Source organism: Nothoprocta perdicaria, unplaced genomic scaffold (assembly GCF_003342845.1).
Source record: "Nothoprocta perdicaria isolate Ctin4 unplaced genomic scaffold, notPer1 scaffold_31, whole genome shotgun sequence".
Lineage (NCBI taxonomy): Eukaryota > Metazoa > Chordata > Aves > Tinamiformes > Tinamidae > Nothoprocta > Nothoprocta perdicaria.
This window is the reverse complement of record NW_020455544.1, coordinates 2,723,400-2,747,566: the sequence shown is the minus strand read 5'-3', so window position 1 is coordinate 2,747,566 and position 24,167 is coordinate 2,723,400. Positions and strand designations below refer to the sequence as shown.

At 42.0% G+C, this 24,167-nt stretch overlaps 1 protein-coding gene across 2 annotated transcripts in view; it reads right to left on the bottom strand.

Moving 5' to 3' along the window:
• RNF150 (ring finger protein 150) overlaps positions 1-24,167 on the bottom strand; it is a 93,559-nt gene that overhangs the window by 25,520 nt on the left and 43,872 nt on the right. For both annotated transcript variants that reach the window (XM_026042589.1, XM_026042590.1), the window contains exons 2-4: positions 12,187-12,437; positions 6,592-6,663; positions 6,087-6,169 (exon numbers count right to left, since the gene is read on the bottom strand). In XM_026042589.1, the coding sequence (XP_025898374.1) occupies positions 6,087-6,169; positions 6,592-6,663; positions 12,187-12,437 (406 nt within the window). The remainder of the gene's footprint in view (positions 1-6,086; positions 6,170-6,591; positions 6,664-12,186; positions 12,438-24,167) is intronic.

Below are 24,167 nucleotides of genomic sequence, written 5' to 3'. Positions count from 1 at the left end.
TTTTAGGGGATAAATGCTACAGATCACAGGAATAGTCCCTGCTGCAGGGTGTGGGCTTGAAGAAACATTGTTGAGAGCAGCAGAGCAGCACAAGGTGGTGAAGCTCCCTTCTGTCCATACATTGTCTTTTATTTAAATTTTAACTCACACGTATGGGCCCTGTATTGATTTATCTTGCTTGTAATAACCCTGCCCTCTTTCTGAATGTGCTTTGAAACTTCACTGTTCGTGATGTTTTGTGCTGGTCCAGCTCCACTCCTGAAGAAGCAGAGCGAAGGCACCTACCATACTCACAGCTTTAAATACCCCACTGGTATGCAGGAGTTTGAAAACAGTTTTGCCTTCCTAAAAATCTTATTTACACAATGAATAACTTAAGCAAAACTGAAAGAGAGTATTTTTATATTGAAATAAGGGGATCAATATACACAATTTTGCACCAAAAAGTACAAACAAACACTGATTTGCTTGTTTTGGTACAAGTTACAGATGAGTTTTCATTCCTTTCTAAGACTTGCAACAGGTGTTGCACATTCAGATTGGCAGAGCCTGAAAATCAAATTTCAGTCTACTTGAACTTTGACACCTGAGCAATCTCCAACCTCTGCTTCCCTGTGGCCCATTAGTAYGGGGAGTACAGCAAACTACACCAAACCACCAAAGCTACCAGCYACGGCCTCAGGCTCCATAGGGACTGGCCATGCAACTGATCACGTACTGGCCTCCACTAGGAAACGTCTCTGAAGAAGCCAGAATCCCTTAAGGTACCAGCATAATTTTAAATCCAAAGTGGTGTGCGTGCAGGCTGCTGTATCCCATCACACTGCTCCAAAGGCAGCTGCTCGCACTTAACCAAGACACACAAAAACCTTTCAACTTGATGGAAGATACTGAGGTGCATTTTCATCAGTATCGATCTGTATCCCTGGCTCTTACTGAAGTGATACCAACCCACACACTAGCTGGCTGCAATCCTAAACACTAGAAATTCAAAGCCAAAACTCTGTGATATCTCAGAAGCTGTGATTCTTGCCACTTCAATATTTTTCTTCCTCCTTCTAGAAGGAACGGACCCTTTGTGAATCAAAGCTACATGGCGAGCTGTAGTATTCCTGTGCTTGGGCTGACTTCACACAACTATGCGAAAGGGCAAATGTGTTCTTGGAAGTTTGACCCAGTCTAATTATATCAGCTGGCTGTTACASCGGCCTTCGTCAGGCCTCACCTGATCCTGTATGTCAACACAATTAGCACGAGCGAAGCCTAAGTTTAAGCCACTACTTTACTAAGGCTACTAAAGTTCACAAGTCTTCTTCAAAAACATTTGCCTTTACTGGATGAAAAACAAAACATCTCAAAGCTCAGGCCCAACTCCCTTGTCCTTCGACCTCAGCAAGGACATATTCAGCACGTCATGAGACAAACATYTGGCACAGGTGAAGGCACAATGACACAGTTACCAGGTGTGTGCAGCTTTTACATTTCAAACTCTTACCAGCAGAATTCCTTGCTCGAATGTGTTAATTCATGCAGAGTCCTGAAAGTTACTGTCTTGCTTTTCAGCTATTCAAAATAACTACAAAAATCTTGACAGTGATGTGTTTTCATTAGTTATATACCCAAATCTACAAATATGTTTAACTACCAAACATTTGAAGCATAGTTGGGCCAAAATAATCAGTACACTGAGATATTTATTATGGTCCTGAAAAAAATGTACTGCCAAAATCTGCTTCTGATCAAAAGCATGCAATTCTGTAAAACCATTTCATTGTAGACTTTCTAGAAAGTTTCCTTTTGTTTTCAAACTCAAGCTTTGCAAGCCTCAGTCAAGCTGTGTCTTATTTTACAGCATTTCGTAATGTTTGCTAACCACCTAGGACTTGGAATTTTCATGTTTTACAGACATTTAACTAAAGTTGAGCTCCTTCTAAAGTTGTTTTCAACAACAATATTCTAAAGGTAATGCTGAGTAATTTAAATACATGACAGATCATGTCACTTTGCACTTTTCAATATGGAATTAGTATAGTGCTCTATTATGGCTCTATTAATTTTAGATTTAATATCTACAGTCAAAAGACCCGGATAATTAGCTGGAAGTCTATGAAACACGAATGTTACTAAATTGAAGATTTGTATTTTTAAATTCTTATATCAAAGCATATAACTAAAGGGCTCAAATTATCTATTTGTGAATATGCAAACATCTGGTGCAGATAAATTAGTTGCCAGGCTTTGTAAATTTGGATTTAAATATTTATTTTGTTCTTTGTTAGCTATACCATTACATGTACACTTATGACTTTCAACAAATTGGCAGCTTATCAACATACTAATAAGTTTACCATCTAAATTCAGAAAAAGTAAGGGCCAAAACAAGGTAAAAATGAGAGGGCAACTACCATAGTTCACAGTCACACGCTAAGACAAAGGCAAGGTCAACTTCAAAAATCTCTCTCCCTCTGCACTTGTGGTTCATGCAAGTTTTAAAAGGAAGGAGATGGTAAAGGCGGCATGGATGAGTCCACAAGCGATCCCTATAGGAAGACAGTAAGAAAGATTTTTCAAACATAAGCTTGGACCCTCACTTTGACGATAAAAGTCATAGCTAGAAAAAATGTTTTTGCTGTTGGGTGCAACTGCATGCATGCAAAACTACGCTGATTTGGATTGCCTGAAAAGCTTCTCAGAAGAACTGCAGTTGCTCAGTTTGGAGAAAGGATGGAGAGAGGAGAGGAAGGATGTTCTAGCAGCCTTCATACACAACAAGGGCCTCCAAAAGGAGGCAAAAGCTGAAAGCAAGTCCCATTCCTAAGGGCTCTGAATAAGAGAATCAGTGGCCTGAGGTGGACATGGCAGGGGACTGAGAGATGGCCTGGTGAGAAATTGGGTAGCAAATTATTATCCAACAAGGAGGTTGGGCATTTCAGCAGGATATTATTATTTATTTTGAGGAAGAAGTAGTATGGTGATGACATGATTTTCATGTGAGACTAACAAAAAGAAGGAAAAAGTGGAGCAGTCTATGAACTCATAATTGATAATGGATTGGAGATTCAGGGGAGGGAGGTGAGCTTGAATGGGATCAGAAAGAGCATTTGTTGTTGACAGAAACAGAACAACCAGAAAAGGAGATAATGAAAAATTAAAAAGTTCTCAGACAAGATGAGGTTGTGAGAACCATCTTGCCACTTTGCGTGGAAGGTGATCCTGGACAGCAGGATAAATAAAAGTTCAGTAAAAGGCAGCCAAAGGGTGCAGCAGGACCAGTAACTTCTTACAAGATGCTTCAGATAAGATAACGCTAGAGATGGAGGACAAGAAGAAGGAACTGGGGCTGTGACAAGAGATGCCATTCTCCGAACAATCAACTTGGTTGCATTTGATGCTGTGTCAGTGTCCTCGAGGACAACTTCAGTGATGCTTGCTACTATTAAATACAAAACTAGCTGTAAGCCAGCACTTAGTTCATCGCCAAATGCAATGTCAGTGTCAGTATGTATTTACTTAATTTATGAACTCTGTAGAGTGAAACTTATTAATACACTCAGCTGTGGGAGTTGGCTTCTTAAGACGATGGAAAGGAAAAGAGCATAAGTTAATTGTAATTCTCCTCATAGACTCCAGCGTGAGATACACAACAGGCTATCCCAGCACTTGCTCTCTGCAAACAGCAAAAGATAACGGGGTAATGCCACAAGTACCATGAAGCATCTAGCTATATGACTTTAGACTTCATCTACCAAAATGTAGGGCAGTGGATTTTTGTACCAATTTCTTGGGGATTCCAGCAGTCCTAAAGAGAAATCTCACGTTATATGCTGACTTCCTACAGAGTGTATCTGCTAGCCATGGTATTCCCAATCCTGCCTGCAATACAAAGCAGTCTTGTGTGCAGTTCCTGGGGAATGCTTGGGTTTGCAGGGAAAAAGTCCTGCATCTTGAGCACCTCCTGGATAAAAAAGTACGGATGGTCAGCTAGCTCTGGTGTCATGGTGTGGGCTTTTGTAAGGTTTAATGAAGTGCTTTTGTATGATGTACTTACACTATATGCCTAAGTTCATCTTACAGTCTCTGGAGGACTTAAGATACAGGGTGCTTCTACTTACTTAACAGAGCTAGAGATAAATTAATCTCTACAGACAACAGTAGGAAGACTCATGACTATTATTTCCTGTTTTGGAGCACTGAACCCATATGAATGTGCAAGCTACTACCCTCACAATTTGCATAGCACGAAAGCCAGGCTCTGTGAAGTAACTGCTTAGGGAAGTTCTTCTAATTTCTACAATTCAAAACCTCTTAGGCTCCAACAGTGGGTATTTTACAAGACAGATCTGCTGCTGGTAACCTTTCAGCATGAGTCATTTTCTAGGTGACCTTTTAAGCCAGCCAAATACTGCACAACACCTGCTAACTGTGTGCTTCCTATTCACTGTGCTTTACTTCAGACTGTGCATGACAAAGTCTAACTGGAGACTCATTAGTTTATGAAGCAAGACACAAGTGAAAGCAATCGCTTATCTGTACTGTTTTTATTACTGCACAGCTTCCTTCCAAAACCTTTTGTCAGTCTAGTCCGTCTGTCAGATGGACTAGTGCAAAATGTCCAGATTTGATTAAGCTTCTATAGAAATGGGCTTGATGTCAAACCAAACTTGTATTTTCATATAATTTCTCAGTTTTCTGTGTATCTGCTTCATAAGGAAATGCACTGGTGTCTGTTTCTAGAAAAAGAATTGATATGCAATATGCAGTTTGTCTTTAGGGGGTACACAGTAGGTCAGATTTATGATTAATCTGTTGTTTTTCTGTTTGCCATTTAGTGACAGCAGAAAACAGATTTAATGAGTCACAAGAACGAATAGAATGGACAGTTTGCAACATTCGAATATCTTCTAGGGAACAACACAGTCAGAAAAGAAACAAACATTTCAGTTTCTCAAACCAGTGAACATGTCTGAAGCAGAAGAAAAAAACTCCGTAACAATCTACACTCTCTATAGCATATAGCACTTGAGATTCTTGTTTCTAAGGAAGTCAAACACTTGTGCTTGCTCTTTTAAGAGAATTAGCATTCCCACAACATTTCTGAAGAAACTGATCTCCCTAGAGAAATCATACATTAGTTACACTCCACGTGTGACAATACAATGGCACAGAGAGAAGAATATAGCTGTGATGGGTGGCAAGAAGCTGTGCTCCTCTGTTACATCACAGCAAGCACATGTGAAGGGGAAAAAAGGAGAAAGGACAACCATAAAAGCTCTTGTCAGCTCCATCTACCAACATGCCTGGTAATGGTTTCAATAAAGAAAAAAACAAAACAAAAAAAGGAGACTTTGTCATATTCCTTTTTTTGCTTTCCTGTTTTTTCTATTCCACATATCTCTGGGTTGGGTTGTTTTTCTGATACAATTCATCCATTTCYGAGCATCTGGTCATGGTGCAGGATATCAGAAGTGGCTCCATGGGGAGCAGAGAGACTTTCCTGGCCCTATGACTGTTGTGCTCAGTGCTCTCCTGGAATGGAGGAGTAGTCTTTAAGCCAGTTATAATAAACTGGTATAAAACAGTGGGAAGAATAGAGGAATCAAGCTCTTTAACTTAAAAATACTGCTAAAGACTTTATTATATATCCAGACAGGGCAGCCTGCAGYCTTGAGTTGCGAAGTCTTAAGTATAGACATATAACTCTTCATACTAAAGGGTTTTGGCACTACTATCTTAAGAAAACAGAAAACTGTTCTTGTTACCAGAAAACTCAGCATCAGCTAGCATCGTGTGATTTAGCTAAAAATTCAGGCCAGACAACATTTCTGACTATCATGGCAAACTCAGGTTGTCAGGCTAAATGGCTCTCAACCCCATTAATATTGTTTTCACATCAGAAAGGAAAAAAAGAGACATTCCAGGTATCTTTACAGAATACAATGTGCCAGTACACTGAAACAATTAGCCTCTCGGTCCCCACAAAGCTCTCGAGTCACCTCATTGAAGTGATATTCAAAGAGGAGAACCCATCAGGGCAGGCAGAGAGACTATCAGAGCTAAAAATGCCTCTAACCTTCAGGTTAACTTACCTGCAAGGTAAGATTCTGACAACGTCATTGGGCTTGTAGCCTTCAATGCAAACAGCACAGTTATCAAAGTCTGGCTCAGTTTCCTAGGGGAAAGAGAACATTTATCATTTTCATTCTCTGACTTTGTCAGCTAGTRTCTTCACCCAAGAGCCTATGTATCAAAGTAGAAGGGGCAATGACGTATGTTGTAAATGCAGTAATACACCTGAAGACAAGCAAACCAGACTTTCAACATGCATCCAAGTGGAAGCCTGCCCAGGGAGGCATGCAGATTTAGTCAGCGTATTTCTACTTTCAGGACTTTCTGCATCTTTGTATAATTTTACCTCTTTCTGCTGCTGCTCCATTCCATCCACAAATTGYTTACCAGTATTTGTCCCCTGCCCGGAGGGCAGGTACTAGCTTAGAAAACAGTCATCATTTCTATTCTGCCTCTTTGTTCTGGTGGTATGAGGCACTCTTCGGTGCACACATGCATTTCATAATGAGCAATTTAAAAAATTACCTTATCACCTTTCCTGATTGTTCTGACTTGCAGCTTGCTGATTGCTTTCTTTGCAGCATCTCCAAGACGGCGCTGTAATATAAAATTTGCTCTTAAGCAATGAGTGTCTCTTCAGGCAGAAATCATCACCTTTCTTTCCCTAGACTTAACAATCTGAAGTAACTGTACCTGAAAAAGGGAAATGCTGCATAAATGTAAACAGATGCAGTCAGATCAATGTGGGAAGCAGTGTACTTTTATTAAGAAAAGGCAGCCAGTACTCTAGGCTTATTGGTAACCTGTGACTGCTGAGGCAGAGCAATTATAATGCAGTTGAGTGGACTATACACAGCCTACCATGATGTTGCACTACAGCATTTCTACTCTTCAAGTGAGCAGCAACATATACATTAATTATTTGGATATCTTACTTCTTCCCTTTTTTAAATTATGCTTGTAAAAAATACATTATTAAATAAGGCCTGGGCTAGTAAGAAGAGCAAACCTTTCTCTCAAGATTCCTGGTTTCTGTTCTTGTATTATTCTAGGACTGGTTCATGGTCCCAAAACTTTAGTGCTGAAATTGAGSTATTTGACAACTGAAAAATACGAATCTTCCTCTCTCTTTTCCTTGTCTACTTAAGAGAGTACCATATGGTATAAAAATAAGGTTAAAGCATCTGCAGTTTCTTCCAGGGAAAGTGCTCTGTAGTCCTGCTGTCACATCCTATGTGCACAAAATCAATTGTGTTTTCTTTTCCTTTCCATCTCTCTCTCCAGTGGACTGTGAATTGCTCACTGTGTGACATTCCTGACTGCTCTCCCATATTTCCAGGACACTGTGACTGTGCTGGCAGCATCACAGCCACTTAGCATTAGAGTAAGCAGCAACAGCCTGATGCAAAACACCCTGTTCTCAAAAGCCAAAGCTGAAGATACCTGTTTCTTGCAGGAGGTTGGGAGCGGTCTCGGGCAGAAACACAGCTCAGCAAAGCTACCTCTGCACCTCATGCTCCTGTGCTTTGTGCCTATATCAAGGACTTGCTGCTCACTAGTGCTAACCCAACAGTGAGGTAGTCAGGAGACAGAAGCACAGGCTGGAAAGGACTCTGAGAGGTCTGGTACTCCCATCCCCTATTCAAGGCCTGGGAACTCGAGCCAGAGCTCGTGGCTGTGTCAAGTTCTGAATATCTGAATATCTCCAAGAGTGGGGATTTCAGTCTCTCTGGATAACATGTCCCAGGATCTCCCTTCTCCTAGAGTGAATTCTTTTTTAATATCTGAACAGATAAAATTTCTCTTGTTGCTGTTTGTGCATGCCACCCCTTCCCCTCTCTGTGCACTTCACCAGGGAGTCTGAGTCAAGCTCTGACACAGCTGAACGCTGCAGCGAGATCCCCTGCAGGTTCACCTTCTCCTGGGTAACAAGCCAAGCTCCATCCACCCGCTCTCCTACCTCATGTGCTGCTGCCCCAGACCACGTTGGAGGCCTTCCTCTGGGCTCCCTCCAGTTTGTTAATGTCTTTCTTGCACAGGATCAGGTTGTAACACCTACTCTGAGGCATTCTTATGGTTTTTACAGCAGCTTATGTATCTCTTAGTGAACCCTAATTTTTCATCAGTAAATGCCTTAATCTCTTTTTCTTCAACTCCCCTTCCCTTCTGATCCACCCCAGCAGTTACAGTACGTGCTGTTAGGAGCTAAGTGCTGTCAGGAGGGAGATGCAGCAGCACTGGTGACTCAGAAGACATTCAACTTCTTAGGCTTGGAACAGTGAATGTGGCTGAGTTCAAAGAGTCCTGTCAGAGAGAAGGGATTCCAGCTGGAGAGGCAAGAGCTTGAAGCCAAAACTGGGAATAAGTTGGATGTAGCCTGTAAATTGGGACCTAATCATCACACAGATATGATTAAGAAATTACCACTTTCTTTTTCTGTTTCAATCAAAATAACCAAATTTAATTCAGAGAACAAACTTACTGGATTAGAAAGACATAGAGGAGTGACACAATCAAAGCAATACTAAAACGAGGGAGGAAATTCAGAGCTAGCTTAGGAGAAAGATCTTGGCTATCTCACATGAAGCTTACATGTAATCTTTCAACTACAACTAATTATTACATGTGAGAGAGTTCTTGTACTTGCACAACATCTTATCTGTGGTACATTTTTCTCACAATCTCCCTTGAATAAAGGGATCAGGAAAGAGTGGGAAACATTTCTCGCCAGCTATTTGTAATATAAATCAAAGACAAGCTGATAGCACACAGCAAGACAAAAGCCATTATGTCCTGCTTCAGGAATTCCTTTTGATTCCTTTTTATCGTTGTTATTATTACTACTTAAACTAATGAAACGTCTCAGCTCTTTTTTGCACAATCTTCAAGGGGAAAGGACAAGATTAAAGACTCATGTACAACTTTGATCTGCTTGTTTTCATGTTTGCTTTCTCTGATCCATCTTAAATAGACAAGTTCATGATTTAAATAGAAATGAGAAATATTTAGCTTTTGAAAAAAAAATGGGAATATCCTAAAGTAATTCTTTCAAAAGATTCCTCTATTTGAATGCTATTCATGCTATCACTTATCAATCAATGCCCCTAAGAGATAGGAGCCCTAACACAGTTTAGAGGTTTAAAACAAGGCATAGAGATTGGTGATCACAAATCCCATAATCTCCTTAGCAAGGCCGTGTCATTCAGCAATGGACCGGAAAGAGTTAAGGGTATCAGATRCAACGGCCTTGCGGAGATGGTGATAGGAGTTAAAAACAGAAGAGACTAGTGTGGAAAACACCATTTGTCACTTCCTGAGGAAATAAGTGACACAAGGTCTACTTGTGTAAGAGAAATAATCGTAAGTGCTCGTGTCTTAACGGCCAGTGAGATGACTGCTTTTGGCTTCAACATTCCCGCAAGGTTTCTGTCCAGGTTTTATCCTATTGGGACATCCTGGGAAGTGCTTCCAGGGTGAGTGTGCAGCGAGGGCCAGCTGCTCCCTGCGGAGCTGGGAGCTCCGTGCCCAGACTCCTGGCTCCAGGGCTGCTCGTGCCCAGGGCCGGGCTGAGCTGTGCCTGCTGGCAACCAGSTTCTCTATCGGCCAGCCCTACGGGCACGTCCCCGACAGAGGTTACAGAGGTAAGTGCAGGTTAAGCCCTTGTTTTAAAAGTGTGGGTTTTTAAAACATTCAGATGTCAAAACAAGTTTAACTACACTCTCTTTTTAACTAAACTCTAATAAATAAGACAGTTTTTAGGACTTACAGAGCAAGGCCGCCAGTTCACACAGTTGGATTTTATTGCACTCCGGAGTAGGAACCGATAGCACTTTCTCTAAATTGGCCAGCTGGCTCCCTCTCCATCTGAAGCTCTGTTTATCCAAACATTTCAACTTTACCCCTCAGATAAASTTTATCTGGAGTACATCAAATACAAACGAAAGGAAACATCTCTCCTAAAGTTTGCCTGCAACGAAGGCACTTAAAACACAGAGCACAGAGCCTGCACRCAGACAGACTCGCAGGCAGGGAATACAGCCAGAAGCTTCTGAGCAYGATGACCAAAGAACAGTGTTCTAAATTACACGCCAGCAAAGTAACACGAATCATTTATCTTGTGCACATCAGCACAGCAACATATATCCTGCACAGCAACACAGAACCTTGTGATTCTATCCCTGCACTACATGCAAAAAAAGTGTCAATGTGTCAAGCAGGCAGAAMTTTAGGGAAAACAAAGACAGAGCAAAGAGAGTTCTTCTGACAGCTACCTACAAATCTAAATTGCTACATTCCATAACCAAGACTGAAAAAAAATAAACATGAACACAGCTGGTCAAGCTTTTTCCATGAATGTCATTAACATTTCTCAAAAGTAAGAGGTAATAAAGAGATTAGAACAAATGTCAGGCAGATGAGGGTGAAGTAAGTACAAAGCAATTAGAGTTAGCTCCATAATGTTATCAAGGTAAAAAATTAATGTTAAATAATTACTTATAAGCTCTRTTCTCCTATGCTGCTTGAGAGCATAACTAACATTAAGACTAACTAACAGGRTTATTCAAATCTCTGCACAGGGCAATTGCTCATACACACACCAGTCTCATTCCAACTAGGAAAAAAAAAAATCTCCTTGAACAGACAAACCTAACAGTTCTAAACTACAGCATATCACCTGAAGTGAGCTTCTTATTTTGCTGGGTTTCCYGCTTGTGCACATATGTATTTACACTGCTAATCTGCCTGTATAATTGCTTGATTGAAAACATGCTTATGGTAGTCACCTACATAAATTAGGCACACATGTGCTTCTGCAGCCAAAGCATACAAAAATCACCAGAGAGAAAGTGCTGCCAGTGATGTGCTCATTCCAGCTGTGACAGTTACATTCTTCCTATTCAAGATCTCATGCGGCATATTTAAAAGCAAAATATGTATTTTTTTCTATCTGTAAATACATAGCAGCTGGTGTCTAATACAGAGGGTGTCTCAATTTCAATGATGGGCAACAGATCCCTATAAACTAAGTAGAGAGTATGGAATATTTTTCTCTAAAAAAAAAAAATTATTAAGAATTCATGTTAACTTTTTAAGCAAGGCAGCCCCTCCCCACACAGTAATTTGTTAAGGGTACAGAAACATCTCAGGGCATTTTTTTCTTATCCTGCAATAAGATGGTTATTTGCCTCCTCAGTTGTCACACATCAAAAATATTTTCTACTGCACCATTAGAATGAAATGTAGAAGCCTCACCTTCCAAATTCTGCTGATGCTAAGGTAGCTGCATCCAGACAAGAGAAGATTGAATTTATTATCATTACCACTATTAATTACAGCTAAACCACCATAAAGATGCACAATGCATCTTTACAGATGGAGAAGATGTCAGAATTATGACCCACTGCATCCAGAAGATGTCAGAATTATGACCCATTGCAAAAGTTCTCGCCCCCACATAACGCAGCTGGGTGCAGCAATACAGGTTTGCTGTCTCTTTCAGAGGCTTTGGACAAGGTGTTGAAAAGGAAGCAACACTTGAATGATATTGTTTAGCATTATAGTTACATGTTCAAGGATTGCTGTCAAATGTACAGAGGCAGCTATTCCCCTTTCAAACTCAAGACCCTTCAGGATAAGCTTTAAAATGAAAACAGTTCCTATGCTTTTTCTTTCCTCTCTTCACTTAAGCTGAATCCTTGCTTTGCACACACACATTCACTTACCTTATACCTCACTGTTTTGTAGTCACCATTTAGGTCTTAAAGTCATTATTTGTATACATTACTGTATCCATTGGCTATATATACACTATAGGAATCATTTTGCTAAGAAACATTAATCTTTCCAGTTATTTCTTGTGTATTTTGCATGGGGAAATAAAGCCATAAGAGATGCACTACCTATTTACTCTTTCTTTTTTTTTCTGAATATCATCAATCTGGCCAAGAAGTCTTGACTTGTCTCAGATACCGGCCTTTCCAGATCTCCAGTCTTCCCACTCTTGTGTTCTCTCTTGTCACACATGCATGGTTTCCCCAAACTTTGCTTTAAAACTTATTTCGATCCGAGTCCTACAGAGATTATTTCAGAAAGACAGGCATCCACTGGAGTCCTGCTCACCTGATTCCTGTCTCTGGCATTTGCATAGCGGAACCGCTGGATATAATAGAACACCAGCCACGCCAGGGAGATGATCATCAGCACAATGAAGGAGATGGAGACGAACACCACGGAGGTCCGGCTCACGTACTTCTGCAGGTTGCGCGTCCCGATCGTTATGTACATCATCACAGTGATGTTCCTCTCCAGGAGGCTCACTATCTCTCTCCCTTTGGGTTCAGGAATCATTATTGCTACAACATCTTCTAGACCTGTAATACAGGAGGGAGAAGGACAAATAAAGTAAAAACGGTGACTGCCACATAAGAAAATGACAAGAAGACACGGTATGGCAAAGGAAGGCACTCTTGTTTTTTTCCTGTTGGTTTTCATCAAGAGGTAAGGCTGATGAATTTATTGATGCTAGAACCASTTATATACTAACCTTGTACACTTACATGCTTTCTGTATGCTTATATTGGTGAGCTAAGTAAAAGGTGTTTCCTGGATTGACATAAACCCAGTTTTCCAATATTGTTGAGATGTATCTAGAAGTTATCGGTGTCGCCCCTGCAGAAACGCAGAGGTGCCACAGACAGCTATGACACACTGTGACAGTCCGTTTCTCCTCATAGGCAGAATCGACTGCAAAGCTGGGGCCTGAACTCTTCTCTCCCAAGTCTTGGAGTAGAACTGGGAATTGCACCATTCCTCCTCTCGTGAGACTTGGCATCATAACATTGCCTTATTTTGAATAAGCCAGTCAATGAAGTGCTGAAATTACCGATTTCACTAGATCAAAGAATTTTAGTTATCTGCAGCTGAACCTATTGATAATTTCCAACTAAGTATGAATCAATTTCATCTATTTCTCTTTTGCTTTAGTCTAATAAGAGCCCACCCTGAGCAGCTAAAATAAATCTACCATTGCAACACTTCTGAACCTGTTTATTCCAGGTTAATTCAAACATTACTCTAACAGTGCAGGGAGAGTTTGCCAAGTCTCAAGGCAGCTGGGAAAGGCACTGATCATGCACCATACCAGTAATTTTCCTGCAGTCAACAAGACAAGTGGTCTGGAGCACTGCTTCTCCTTTCTAACTGTTCACATGCCTTACTTGCTTCTTTTTCCAATTTTAAGAAAAATAAAATGCTTAAAATGCTCTCTAAGCAAGAMAACTTAATCAACCGCTTCACACACTGCCAAAAAGAACTCAAAGGGAAAAAATCCCACAGCATAAAAATATCGAGATGAATTTCATCAGCTCTTCTCAGAAAAACTACCTTTTGACCCATTCACTTGTCCAAAAGGGAATCTTTAATATCATCTGGAAAACGACATGCATGATGTAACCTGAAATCTACACAAATGGGATAGAGATTAAAAAAACACAGTGGAAAATATATATAATGTGTTAATTCTTTAATTGAACAATAATTATATTCAACAAAATATAGCTTAGTGTATATTTTGAACAACTGTATATAATGGACACAGGCGAAATACGACACGTTGTAAACTGTGAATCACATTTATTTGTGTAATTAATATTTACATAATAATAAAATAAGGATCCTTAACACTCTACTCCTTGGCACCTCACAAGAACGCCCAGTCTTCTTTGTATTTCCGTACTAAAGCAATGAGAGAGGGCGCAAAGAGCTCGTGATGTCCTGCTCAGGACTAACCCCATCCCTGGTCACCAGCTTGTCGTGGTCGAGCTCAGCACAACTGTCTGCCTGCAGCCCTTGGTGGCTGCCTGAGTGGTTTGAAGGGGCCCGCAGCCAAACGCGGCTCCATTCTCTGCTCTGGCCCCTCTGCCCCTCACTGGCACCACGCTCTCCTGCAATTTTTGACCAGGAGCCTTTTAAGATACTTTGCAAACAACAAGATACTGAAATAAACACTTTTGCCATGTACATATGCTAAATACAATTGTGTTTAGAAAGGCAAGTGAAAAGATCAGGCTACTGCAAGAGGAAAACAGTGGCTTCTATTTACTTAAATACTTAATATATTCCAATTGCAAGCTAATTATCATTTTTAATGAGGCATTCTTGGAAAAAAAGTTGGCAACAAATATTAATGGGGATGATTTTCTTTTTTAAGCTTCATTCAGTTTGCTATTGTTTCTCCAGCATATCACAATGAATCTTACTTAAGCAATCACCAGACCAAGGTTTTAATCTCAAATATGCCTAATATTAGGAAGGAAAAATAAAAAGTGAGAAATCAATTTACTCCCCTTTCCTCTTTTATATAACAAAATGCCTGTTTCCTCTGTTGCAGTATCTGATAATACATGGAGAGTTAACAAAACATAGGAAAACTATCCTAATAATAATAATAATAATAATAATAATAAAAAGAGAAGTAACCAGAACTCAATGTTGAGAGTTCTGTATCTAAGTATATATTTGTTTCAACAGACAAAAAAAAATATCTGTTAACATGTACTGATACCTCCCTTGTGAGTTAAGTGGATACTATGCCTTTCAGTGTGTACACCCCCAATGGTAACTGCTCTTTGTGGTAGCCCATTACCTAACACGTTCTTTTTGTTTTTCTGGCCAAGATTAATGCAGAGCATGACATGATTTTTTAAGTAGTTGTCAGGATGAATCAGAGATTCATAAATCAAAGGTATACAAGCTCAAGTGAATGGATTTTCTTCTTCTTTGGCTTAGAAAACACTTAACATATCAACATCCTCTCCTTATGTACCAATAACAAAAGAGTRAGGTAGAATTTGCAGGCATTTGGGATGACTTAAGCCATTTTAATTGCTGAAGCACTACAGATATTTGGCTGGAGCACAGCTCCGTGCCGTGCTGCCCATCTTTGGCAGGATGCACAGCAGTACTTTATGCACTGGCACTGCACCGGGGGGCACTCGGGAGGTCTGTGCCGCACTGCCTTGGCACTGGCCATGCTGAAGAGCTGCCCAGCGGCTCCGGCTGCTTCCCGACTGCAGGGTCAAGCAGGCAGCCCAGGGGCTAATGTCAAAGCAGTGCTGCCAAGCTGCTCCACAGGGTTGCTCTGGAATGAACACACCTTAGTACAGGGAATCCCTCGTGCACGACACCTTCCTCTGCACATCACACAACTCTTCCTCACTGTAACCTGCACAAAGAGCCCCATCTTGTGCTGAGCAAAGACAGGAGGAGGTTGATGCTCAGCCTGCAGCTCGCTCCAGCTCTCTCTTGCCACCTGTATATGACGGTGGAAGACACAGCTGAGAAGCAGCAATGGAGTCGGAGAGAATAATTTCAATGGCAAGATGTGCTATTGAAGGTAAGTGCTCAACCGCCCCTTGATGATCTCCAAATCCTCCTCCTCTGTTCAGTTCTTGGCTGTGGAAATACACTTCAGCTTGGAAGCTTGATATGGAGAGCAGTAAACGTTGTCCAGGGTAACAATCTATATGCCTGGCATAAGGGATAAGAAGGATTTCAGTTCTATAACTGTGGCTTTTATTACTCAAATGAATGAACAGATCTCACCTTCTTTAGGAAAAAAAAAAAAAGAAATCTGAAAAACTGAAGCTGGGAGATAAAGGTAATTTTTTCCACCTTGACCACAGGCTGATCCTTCTCTGGCTGCTTCTAGGATGATACTGAAAACAGCCCCTTACGTTACGAATTAGCAGTCAGGCCCTGTCATAGCTGGCTGCTGCTTTAATGCTTTGTTGATTTTTGATTGAGGCTCTAAAAGGTGATGTGTTCCTAACACATTTTAGAAGGCAAGATTTAATTCCTGCTGCTTGGCAACTGCTAGGATTCAGTTAGATAAATAATTAATTGAATTATTTGAGTAGAATTCCAATTTGGGAGAAATATAGGGGCTTCTGCAAGACTTCCTATCATGATATAAGTAAGGATTTTTCTTATGTTGCATCTCAAACGAAATACTTACTCCTTACAAATAAACACACGCTTAAGCTACAGCCTCCTGAAATGAAAAATTGTTTTTGCTAAATACTATATTGCAACAGCTGCTTTTTGAGCTTTCCCATTCCAGAGCAGCAGCAGCCTAATATCATTTAAAGATATTTAAATGGCCTGGAGTCTGCATAGGCCAACTGCAAAGTTATACGTAAGAAACCAAACTGGGCAGGATGACTGTTCCCTGCAGCAACTGTTCTTTATGGGAAGTGCACTGCATTGATCTTAAATTGAAATATCTGCAAAGGAGATTACAGAGCAAACTGGCAGAAACGACAGCAATATATAGCAAGCAACAGTAATACATAGCCAATATATCGTATATTACAGGCAAAATGACTCCAAACTGTGATCTGCAGCCTCCTGCATAAGAAATGTCTCGGTGCCAGAGGACAAGAAAGGACACCAATTTCTAATGAGGTTTCACAACAGATAKGAGCAGCTAGGGATCAGGTCCTTCACAGGATTCAACTTGGGTTTCTTCACCAAAGGCTCATAGGGAAAAATGGTTGTTATAAAATATGAGGAAAAGGCCTCACATGTTAGGCTTATGTTTAAAAAAAAACATATTAGGCCTAACATGTTAAAGGCTTTAACATAAGAGGTTAAAGGATAGGATATTTGTGATCTACAACATCAAAGAACTGCTAAATACAGAAGATACTTGGGAAACAAAAATTCCTGGAGGCTGAAGGAGTCATTCTGGAGGTGAATAACTAAATATTCACCCTGCTCTTACCTTCCTGCCCGAGCAGTTACTGTCTGCCTTTATCAGAAACACAATCCCAGGCCAGACAGACCCTTGCCCTCAACCTGCAGATCAGATTTTATTTTCCTAACTAGGAACTGAAAGCTGGATCTCCCTCCGGGCAGATGAGAGATGAAGTCCAGCCCCAGACAGTGCAACTTGCAGAGTCAAGGCCAGGGGTCCAGGTAAGGCCAGAAGCCCCCCTGAGCTGCAGAGGATCAAGCAAAGCAGCATCTGCAGCCACTGACAAACAGGAAAGGATGGTGGCAGAAACAGCTCCTGCCTCTGACTTCATGAGGGCTCAGGCAGGGCAGCCGTGTGCTTCTGTGCACACCACAGAGTTGGAGCTACCAAAGCGCATATTTTTAGCATACCTATTTTTTCCTTTTTGACTCTAGAGCCCTTGCTTTGCAATGACGTAGCTGCTTCCATTTCTTTTCTCCCCTCACCTTCCTCTGTTTCCACTTCATTTTCYTTCTCTCGGTTGCAAAGCAGAGAGAGCTTTCCCTTAACTCATCCTCTCTCTGCTTCCCTGTCGCTCCTTGGCACTGTTAGTGCTCTCCTTGGTCCCTTGCCCATCTTCCAAAATATTTAACTGTAAATCAGACTCCCTTATATGGCAAATGCAGCAACCACTGGAGAGCCAGGCGATACCTCTTCCTCCAAGCAATTCCTCTTCCCTGCTTTTAAATGAAGAAAAAAATCTTCTATGCAAATAATTCATCACTTTCAGACAATTTTATTTCCATGAATCAGTTTTGGTCGCAGAAGCATGAATTTCTAAATGGATAATTAAGTGACCTGTAAAGAGCTTGATAGTTATTAATGACCGGCTGCAGGATTGCAAGTAACTGATAGGAAAGTTTTGCGTTTGGTCATTAAGTGCACAGCAATAACCTCCAGCAGAGCTGCAGCCAGTTAATTTCTTTCGGTGCTCAAGCCAGGCAGAGGCGAGACGCTTCTGGCTGTGATCTCTCCAGCGAAAAGCAGGCTCAGCCACTGTTTATTACTGCTTAGGGACAAAGAAATTTCTCTTCATGTTTTTGTAATCAATGTTGATCTTGCCAAGGCTGTAAGAGCTCAGAATATATTGACTTCCTCTAATTGTATGCAGAAACTGCAGCAAAAGAAAAAAGGGGGGGAAAAAAAAGCCAACAACAACAAAACCCAAACACTACAAAACTCACATACCCAAACTCAGCAGAGCAGTTGCATTTGCCCTGGGCTTGCTTCCCATCCTGTCAATCTGCTGAACTAACCAGCACTAATGAACCAAACTATTGATATTTATTACTGCTAAGCTACAGAAAATGGGCACTTTTCTTAAAGGCTTCCTCGGACCCCAACCCAGGCCACGAACATCTGCCCAGGCTTTGCTATCGTAGCCAGGAAGGCACTTCATTCTAACTGCAAGTCATGGGTACAGACGGTCTCCCTAGGAATCTCCCAGCGTTTTCTAAACACTGTGGATCCTTAATGACATATCCCTCTTGCTCTGAACTCCCGACTCTGGAATTTAATTTCTGTGACACTGCAATGCTTTAGGATTTTTCTTTTACAAGGTGGCTGGGCGGAATCCTTCACGCTGGCCTTGCAGCTAGAATATGCTCCAGCTCACAGTGAAATATGCTACAGGGATCATTTATTAGTRAAAAATGATCTTTCCAGAGCTGTGGTAAAACGTGCCCACCGGGCAAACAAGAGCTGCTTTGCGGTCTCCAGGGGAATTATGCCAAGGAACTATGTCTTAAGCAGCATCCCAAGAAGCCCTACGCAATGCAAACACGAGCTAGGTAGTGGGCCGGGTGCTCTTTGAGCAGGTAGAAGTGTATTTTCATTTACAAATGAGCAAACCAGGGCGCACGTGTTGAATGACTTGACCAAGGCAGACTGCCGATAAGGGCAGAGCACATCATTCCCACGCGTGCCCAAGCAGCACATCTGCTCCTCTGCAGAGGGAGGATGAAATGCAGAACGGCAGGAGCTGCACGTTGCCTTCGGAGAGCCCTGCCTGAGGTGTCATTTCCTCTGCCGGGCACGAGGCATGCAGCGAGAGTGGGAGACGCTTCCCGGAGCTGCTGCTGCCACCCCGAACGCCTGGGCACGCTGAGCTTGTCCCCATGTCCCCCTGTAAACCCTCCTCCCCTCAAACTGCAGATGCCTCCCCGGGGAGCCCCTGTCAGGGGAATGGGGACACATGCACAGAATAGAGGACAGAAACGTGGTGGCAGGTGGCACTCCAACGACTGGGGAGGACTGAGCCCGGGACCTGCTGTTTGCTTACATGGAGCCATGTCCTGCTAATAGTCACTTTGCAACAGTCACTTTGCAATAGTCACTTTGCTATGAACAAAGAATATTGAGAACACGGGCAAAAGTATGAAATAAGCATGAGATAAGCCACAGGAAAACATGCAGCCRTCATCATGCAAATCAATAACAGCCTTTCATTTACATTTTGGGACATCAGTGTTTTCTCAACGTAGTGACAAATTCTGCTCATTTACTTACAAAGTCAAAGAAAATAGGTAAAAGTATATATTAGTGGCATAAGCAAAATAAACAATATTTCACACTGGAGAGTAAAATAGCATTAGGAACTTTCTAAGCCTTTAAAAAACAGATGTATACAAAAATCTCATTTTATCTAAAATACCTGATTCTGCAAACGCCATTTCAAGCACTTTTAAACACAGCAGAAAACACCCAGGACGCCTCATTCACAAGAGTCACTGCAAACTCTCCATCACAGGGAACAGAAGGGGAGCAGACGAGTCTTGTGCGATCCCCTGTTCCCGCCGCCAGTCCCCACGACTTGGGCCAGACCCGTTTCCAGCACAGGGCAGAGCCGCTTCAAAGCTTTTCCAGCATCAAGGAGCTGCTGGAAGGYGCCCAAGGGCCGCTGCTCTGGCCCTGCCCTTCTCCTGCCCACCTCTCCCTGCCCTCCTGCCTTCAGCAGGTCACGCAGGCAGCAGTTTTACCCCAAGACCTGGACTACAGCTGGGTGCCACCTCGGTGTGTGCTGCAGAGGCAGGTTCACAGCAGCAATCTGGACTTGCTATTCTTGCTCCCGGGGATTTTGGCTTTTCTTACGCAGAGAAAGCTGCCCTGGAGSTGTAAAACACCGACTGCTTTCATTGCTCTGGGCATGGGGAATAAAAATAACTGGTGACAGCTGCAAATGAATATTGAGCAAGAGAAAGAAAATGAGAAAACGAATGGTAGAAATGAAACCAAGGGCAAACAAGCCAGATCTCAGGCAAGGCATCACTGGGGCTTTGGCCTCAGAAATTGCTGAACATCCCTCAGCGCCACYGGATTTTTATGGCAACTGCAGTTTTATAGATCTCTACAATATGTGCCATAAGTCATCTCTTTTCCAAGCAGACTGAGCCCGGCCTTACCCCGTCACTCCTCATATGGAAGCTGTTCCATACCTTTGAACATGCTTTTCCATATAGGGAATGGTCAGGCTTGATTCACTGTGGCACATCTGCCATAGCCTAGTTATGTTGCTAGCATCTTAAGGACAGACTTCCCAGGGAGGAAAAGGTCTCCAATCATTATCCTTAGTGTAAATGCCTGACACTTAATTAATTGGTGGTAACAAAATCATTAGGAAAAATAATAACTAAGCAATGGCATCTCCACTGCCCCCAGCACCATCAAGGCCATAAAGCAATTAAAGGGGAACATTTATAGCCTCTGTTTAYGGTCAGCAAAGGATGGAGGGAGGACCTGAATTAAACAAACAAATCAAGCAAACGCCTCCCAACAGAGAGGGATATGGTTTGCTTCATTTTACCTCAGATACAAACAGGAATATAAATACTTGCTTTTTCTGGGGAGATCTTTGTTTCCTTGGGAGCTTTATGAAAACTTGCCAGCCTTAAGAAAGGGCAGAATTACTTCATTTTTTCAGCTTCATTTTTCAGGTAATACTGTTAAAAGCCACTGAAAATGGAATCTGACCCACATGTTGAAATGAGAAAGGTAAAAACTAGTAAAAATATGACAARGATCAAGGCAAAAATATATTCTTCAGCCTCAGAAAATATATTCTGCACCTCCTTTCTTAAGGAATCAAGTTTTACTTCATTAGTCTTGCTAACATCATTAGTTTCCAATTCTCCAGCTGTCTATACAATCCCTTAGGATAAATGACACTTAAAATGTCTAATGTGAAAAGAAAAAAACAACCAGAAAATAAATGTTACTTTTTCCCCTACGTTATAAGTAGGCATAAGCTTAACTAAAATTTAATTTAGAGTTGATATAATTGAATTTGCACTGCAAACCAGTGCAAACCAGGTTAACGTTGTTGTTGAGAACATAACTCAAGAGAATGTAAGGAGCAAAAGAGAGAATGTCCTAGAGCAAAATAAAACTTCCAGGCCCTCTCCACACATCACTGAAAAYGTCTGGCAAGCAACAAACTCCATTTTTAACTAGGGTATCAGGCTTTTCTAAAGACAAAATTCAGTAACGTTCTGGGTTACCTTGTGAAACAGACAGAAAAAGAAACGTACCTGAGGACAAGCCACCTAAAAAGGCTGCTTTTCCCTCCAGACTTATTTTTTCCGGTATGAAGTAGACCGGGTGCCARAGGAAAGCAGCCACAGAGCCCCTTATTTCCTAACCCCGAGGAACACAGCTCTAAGTTAGACCCTGTTTCTGCAGGTCAGTAAGCCAAACCATGAGAAAAGGAGAGGAAAAAAGCAGGGAGAAGGAGCCTGATACCCAGAGAGCAGCAACTCTGGCAGCAGAGCCCAACAAACAGGCGCCGCATCACGATGAAGGCCAAGGGCAACCTCGTGGCAGAGAAGCCAGCAGGAGCCTGGGATTTATAAACAGGAAATGGGGAGCACAAGCACAGCATAATGGAGAGGCGCACAGGGAAAAGGCAACTGCTCCCGACTGCATGGAAAGCACCTCCTGGAAGCGGCCCCGGAGAACAGCGGCAGCTGAGCGTGTCGGATGGAGAGGTGCCTTGGGTATAGAGCATGCAGGTTCCACTGGGAAAAAAAMCAAAGTTTAGGAGAGTTTAGTTTCCCAAGCATGTGCCTGCTTGGAAAGGCCTAATGCAAATCAAYAGAGGAGGAATAAAGCACAAATGCAGGAGGAATGAAGCACAATGAGCTGTGAGGAGATTAAACTGGAGAACAGATGATTGTGGTCAGTGGCAGGTTCTCCATCCCCTAATGCCGAACTGTTCCCTGTTTTGTTGCTTTTGTTGGAACACGCCCTTTGAGCTGAATAAGCCACTCAACAGGSCTGCAGAAACGCACTGAAACGTGCCTAGCTGTGCCACACAGRTCAGATTAGAAAAATCTAGAAATCATTCTGCCATCTGCTAAACGCAAACCCCAGCTTTTCCAGAGCTTTGACACTTGCAGGTGCTAAAGTGATGTTGTCTAATTTCAAAATTGCTCCGCCAAAACAAGAACAGAGTTTGACAAAATAGGATTTTCCCCGTGTGTGTGGTCATTTAATACAGTCACCGATACCTGCTACGGCAACTGCAACTCCCCTTTGCATTTGGATTTCCTGAGATTTCAAGGGGGTGTAGATGGGATTATTTGACAGGGACTAAAGCTCACCAGACGCTGCGGGGCAAATCCGGCAGCCTCACTAGACACCCCCGTGCTTACTGCAGAGCTGCCCCCATGACTCGGGGAGCAAACGTGATGCTCCAGCCCCGGGCAGAGAGCTGAAACCCTCAGTTAAAGCGTGAAACAAAACTAACAAAAACAAACCAAAAAGAGGAAAAACTGCCCCAGTGAAACACAGGAAAAGTGTTTTTTTCAGGCTTGAGCTAGAGTGAACCGTGCGAACCCAGAAATAGTTGGCAGCGTCAGCCAAACCTCAGGCTCTGCGAGATACACCCACTCGCAGCTAAAACTGCACACGCAGCCTGAGCGCCCTCTCAATGTGCAGGCCTTCGCGGGGAAGAAAAAGGGAAAACAGCCTCAACGACGTGTGCAAGCCTAAATGCCTCGGAGGAAAAATATTTACATTTCTAGAGAGGCACAATGGTTCTCCCTTCCGATTTCACGTCTGGAAGGTCTTTGGCAAGCGTTCTAATGCAAGACACAGAAGTAATGACACTCTGGGAGCTAAGGCTTTGGAAATTTATGTGCAGCCTGACTACTCCACTTCTTTAAAAAAAATCTTTGGTGTAATATAAATACATAAAAGTAATATATGAACGCACAAATGCCTTAAACACCTTTTTTTTCCCACATTATAAGCACTGAGGAGAGGTGTTTCCATTTGTCTTTTCCATGCAAGGCCAGCTCTGCCCTTAGCCCAATCAAGGTCAGATCTCCCGTTCGCCTAAAATGATGCAGAACTGGACATCTCTTACGTAAGGCCAAATACCCAATTTATGCAGCTTAGATTTAAATCTCTCTGCAGATGCCTCGGCAGGGTTCAGTTTTCCACTGAGGTACACCAAAGAGAAGAAAAGGCACCTGCCACCCCCGAAAAAGCTGTATTTTCATTCACATGCTGCTCTTTAGATAAAAACAAGTTTTTAAAGTCTTGCATACAGGCCTTATTCTCTCAGCACAGGATGTGAGCAATCCCCACYGATTTGTACAGAAGTTACAGACATCCTGGAGAAGGGGAACAGGGCCCCAAACRCCCTGGCAGGTGTAAGAGCAAAACATTTTCTCCAGATGCTGCACCGTGTCCCAGTACTTCAAGGGTTGTGCTCCTCAGCAAAGGAGAACTGCAGATTTCATGATATTCAAATCAAATGCAGCATCTGAATGAATCACTGCCAGATAGATACCCTGGCTAAAACAACCTCCAATCTCATTTCAGGGATTTCAAAAAGTTACCTAAAAGGAGTTAGAATTATTGAAGAACGTTCCAGTTCCATATAAAGAAATCCTCTTCATCTGCTCAGTGTATCTTTTCTTCACTGTCAAACATACGTGGGCATGATGTAAAAAAAAAGTATTACAGCTCTGATGCGTCCTTCAGACCTAATGTCCCCATATTGCTTTAGAGATATCATTATTTTTATATCACCCTTATAAAGCTCTATGATTCAAAGTTGAGCAATACAAAGGAATTAATCTTTCTCACGCTTACAGGCTTCTCAACCTTTCAAGCATTCTCACTGGAAATAGAGACTTAAGAAAACAAATAATTCAGGTTGAGAACTAGAGCTGACTGCACTAGGATACATGCACAACTGAATATTTCTGTTGGTATATGCTACATTAAGAGGAAGAAAATCATGTGTTTCCTAAAAACGCTATTTATAACATTTAGGGCAGTTAGAGTAATTTCCTTCAGT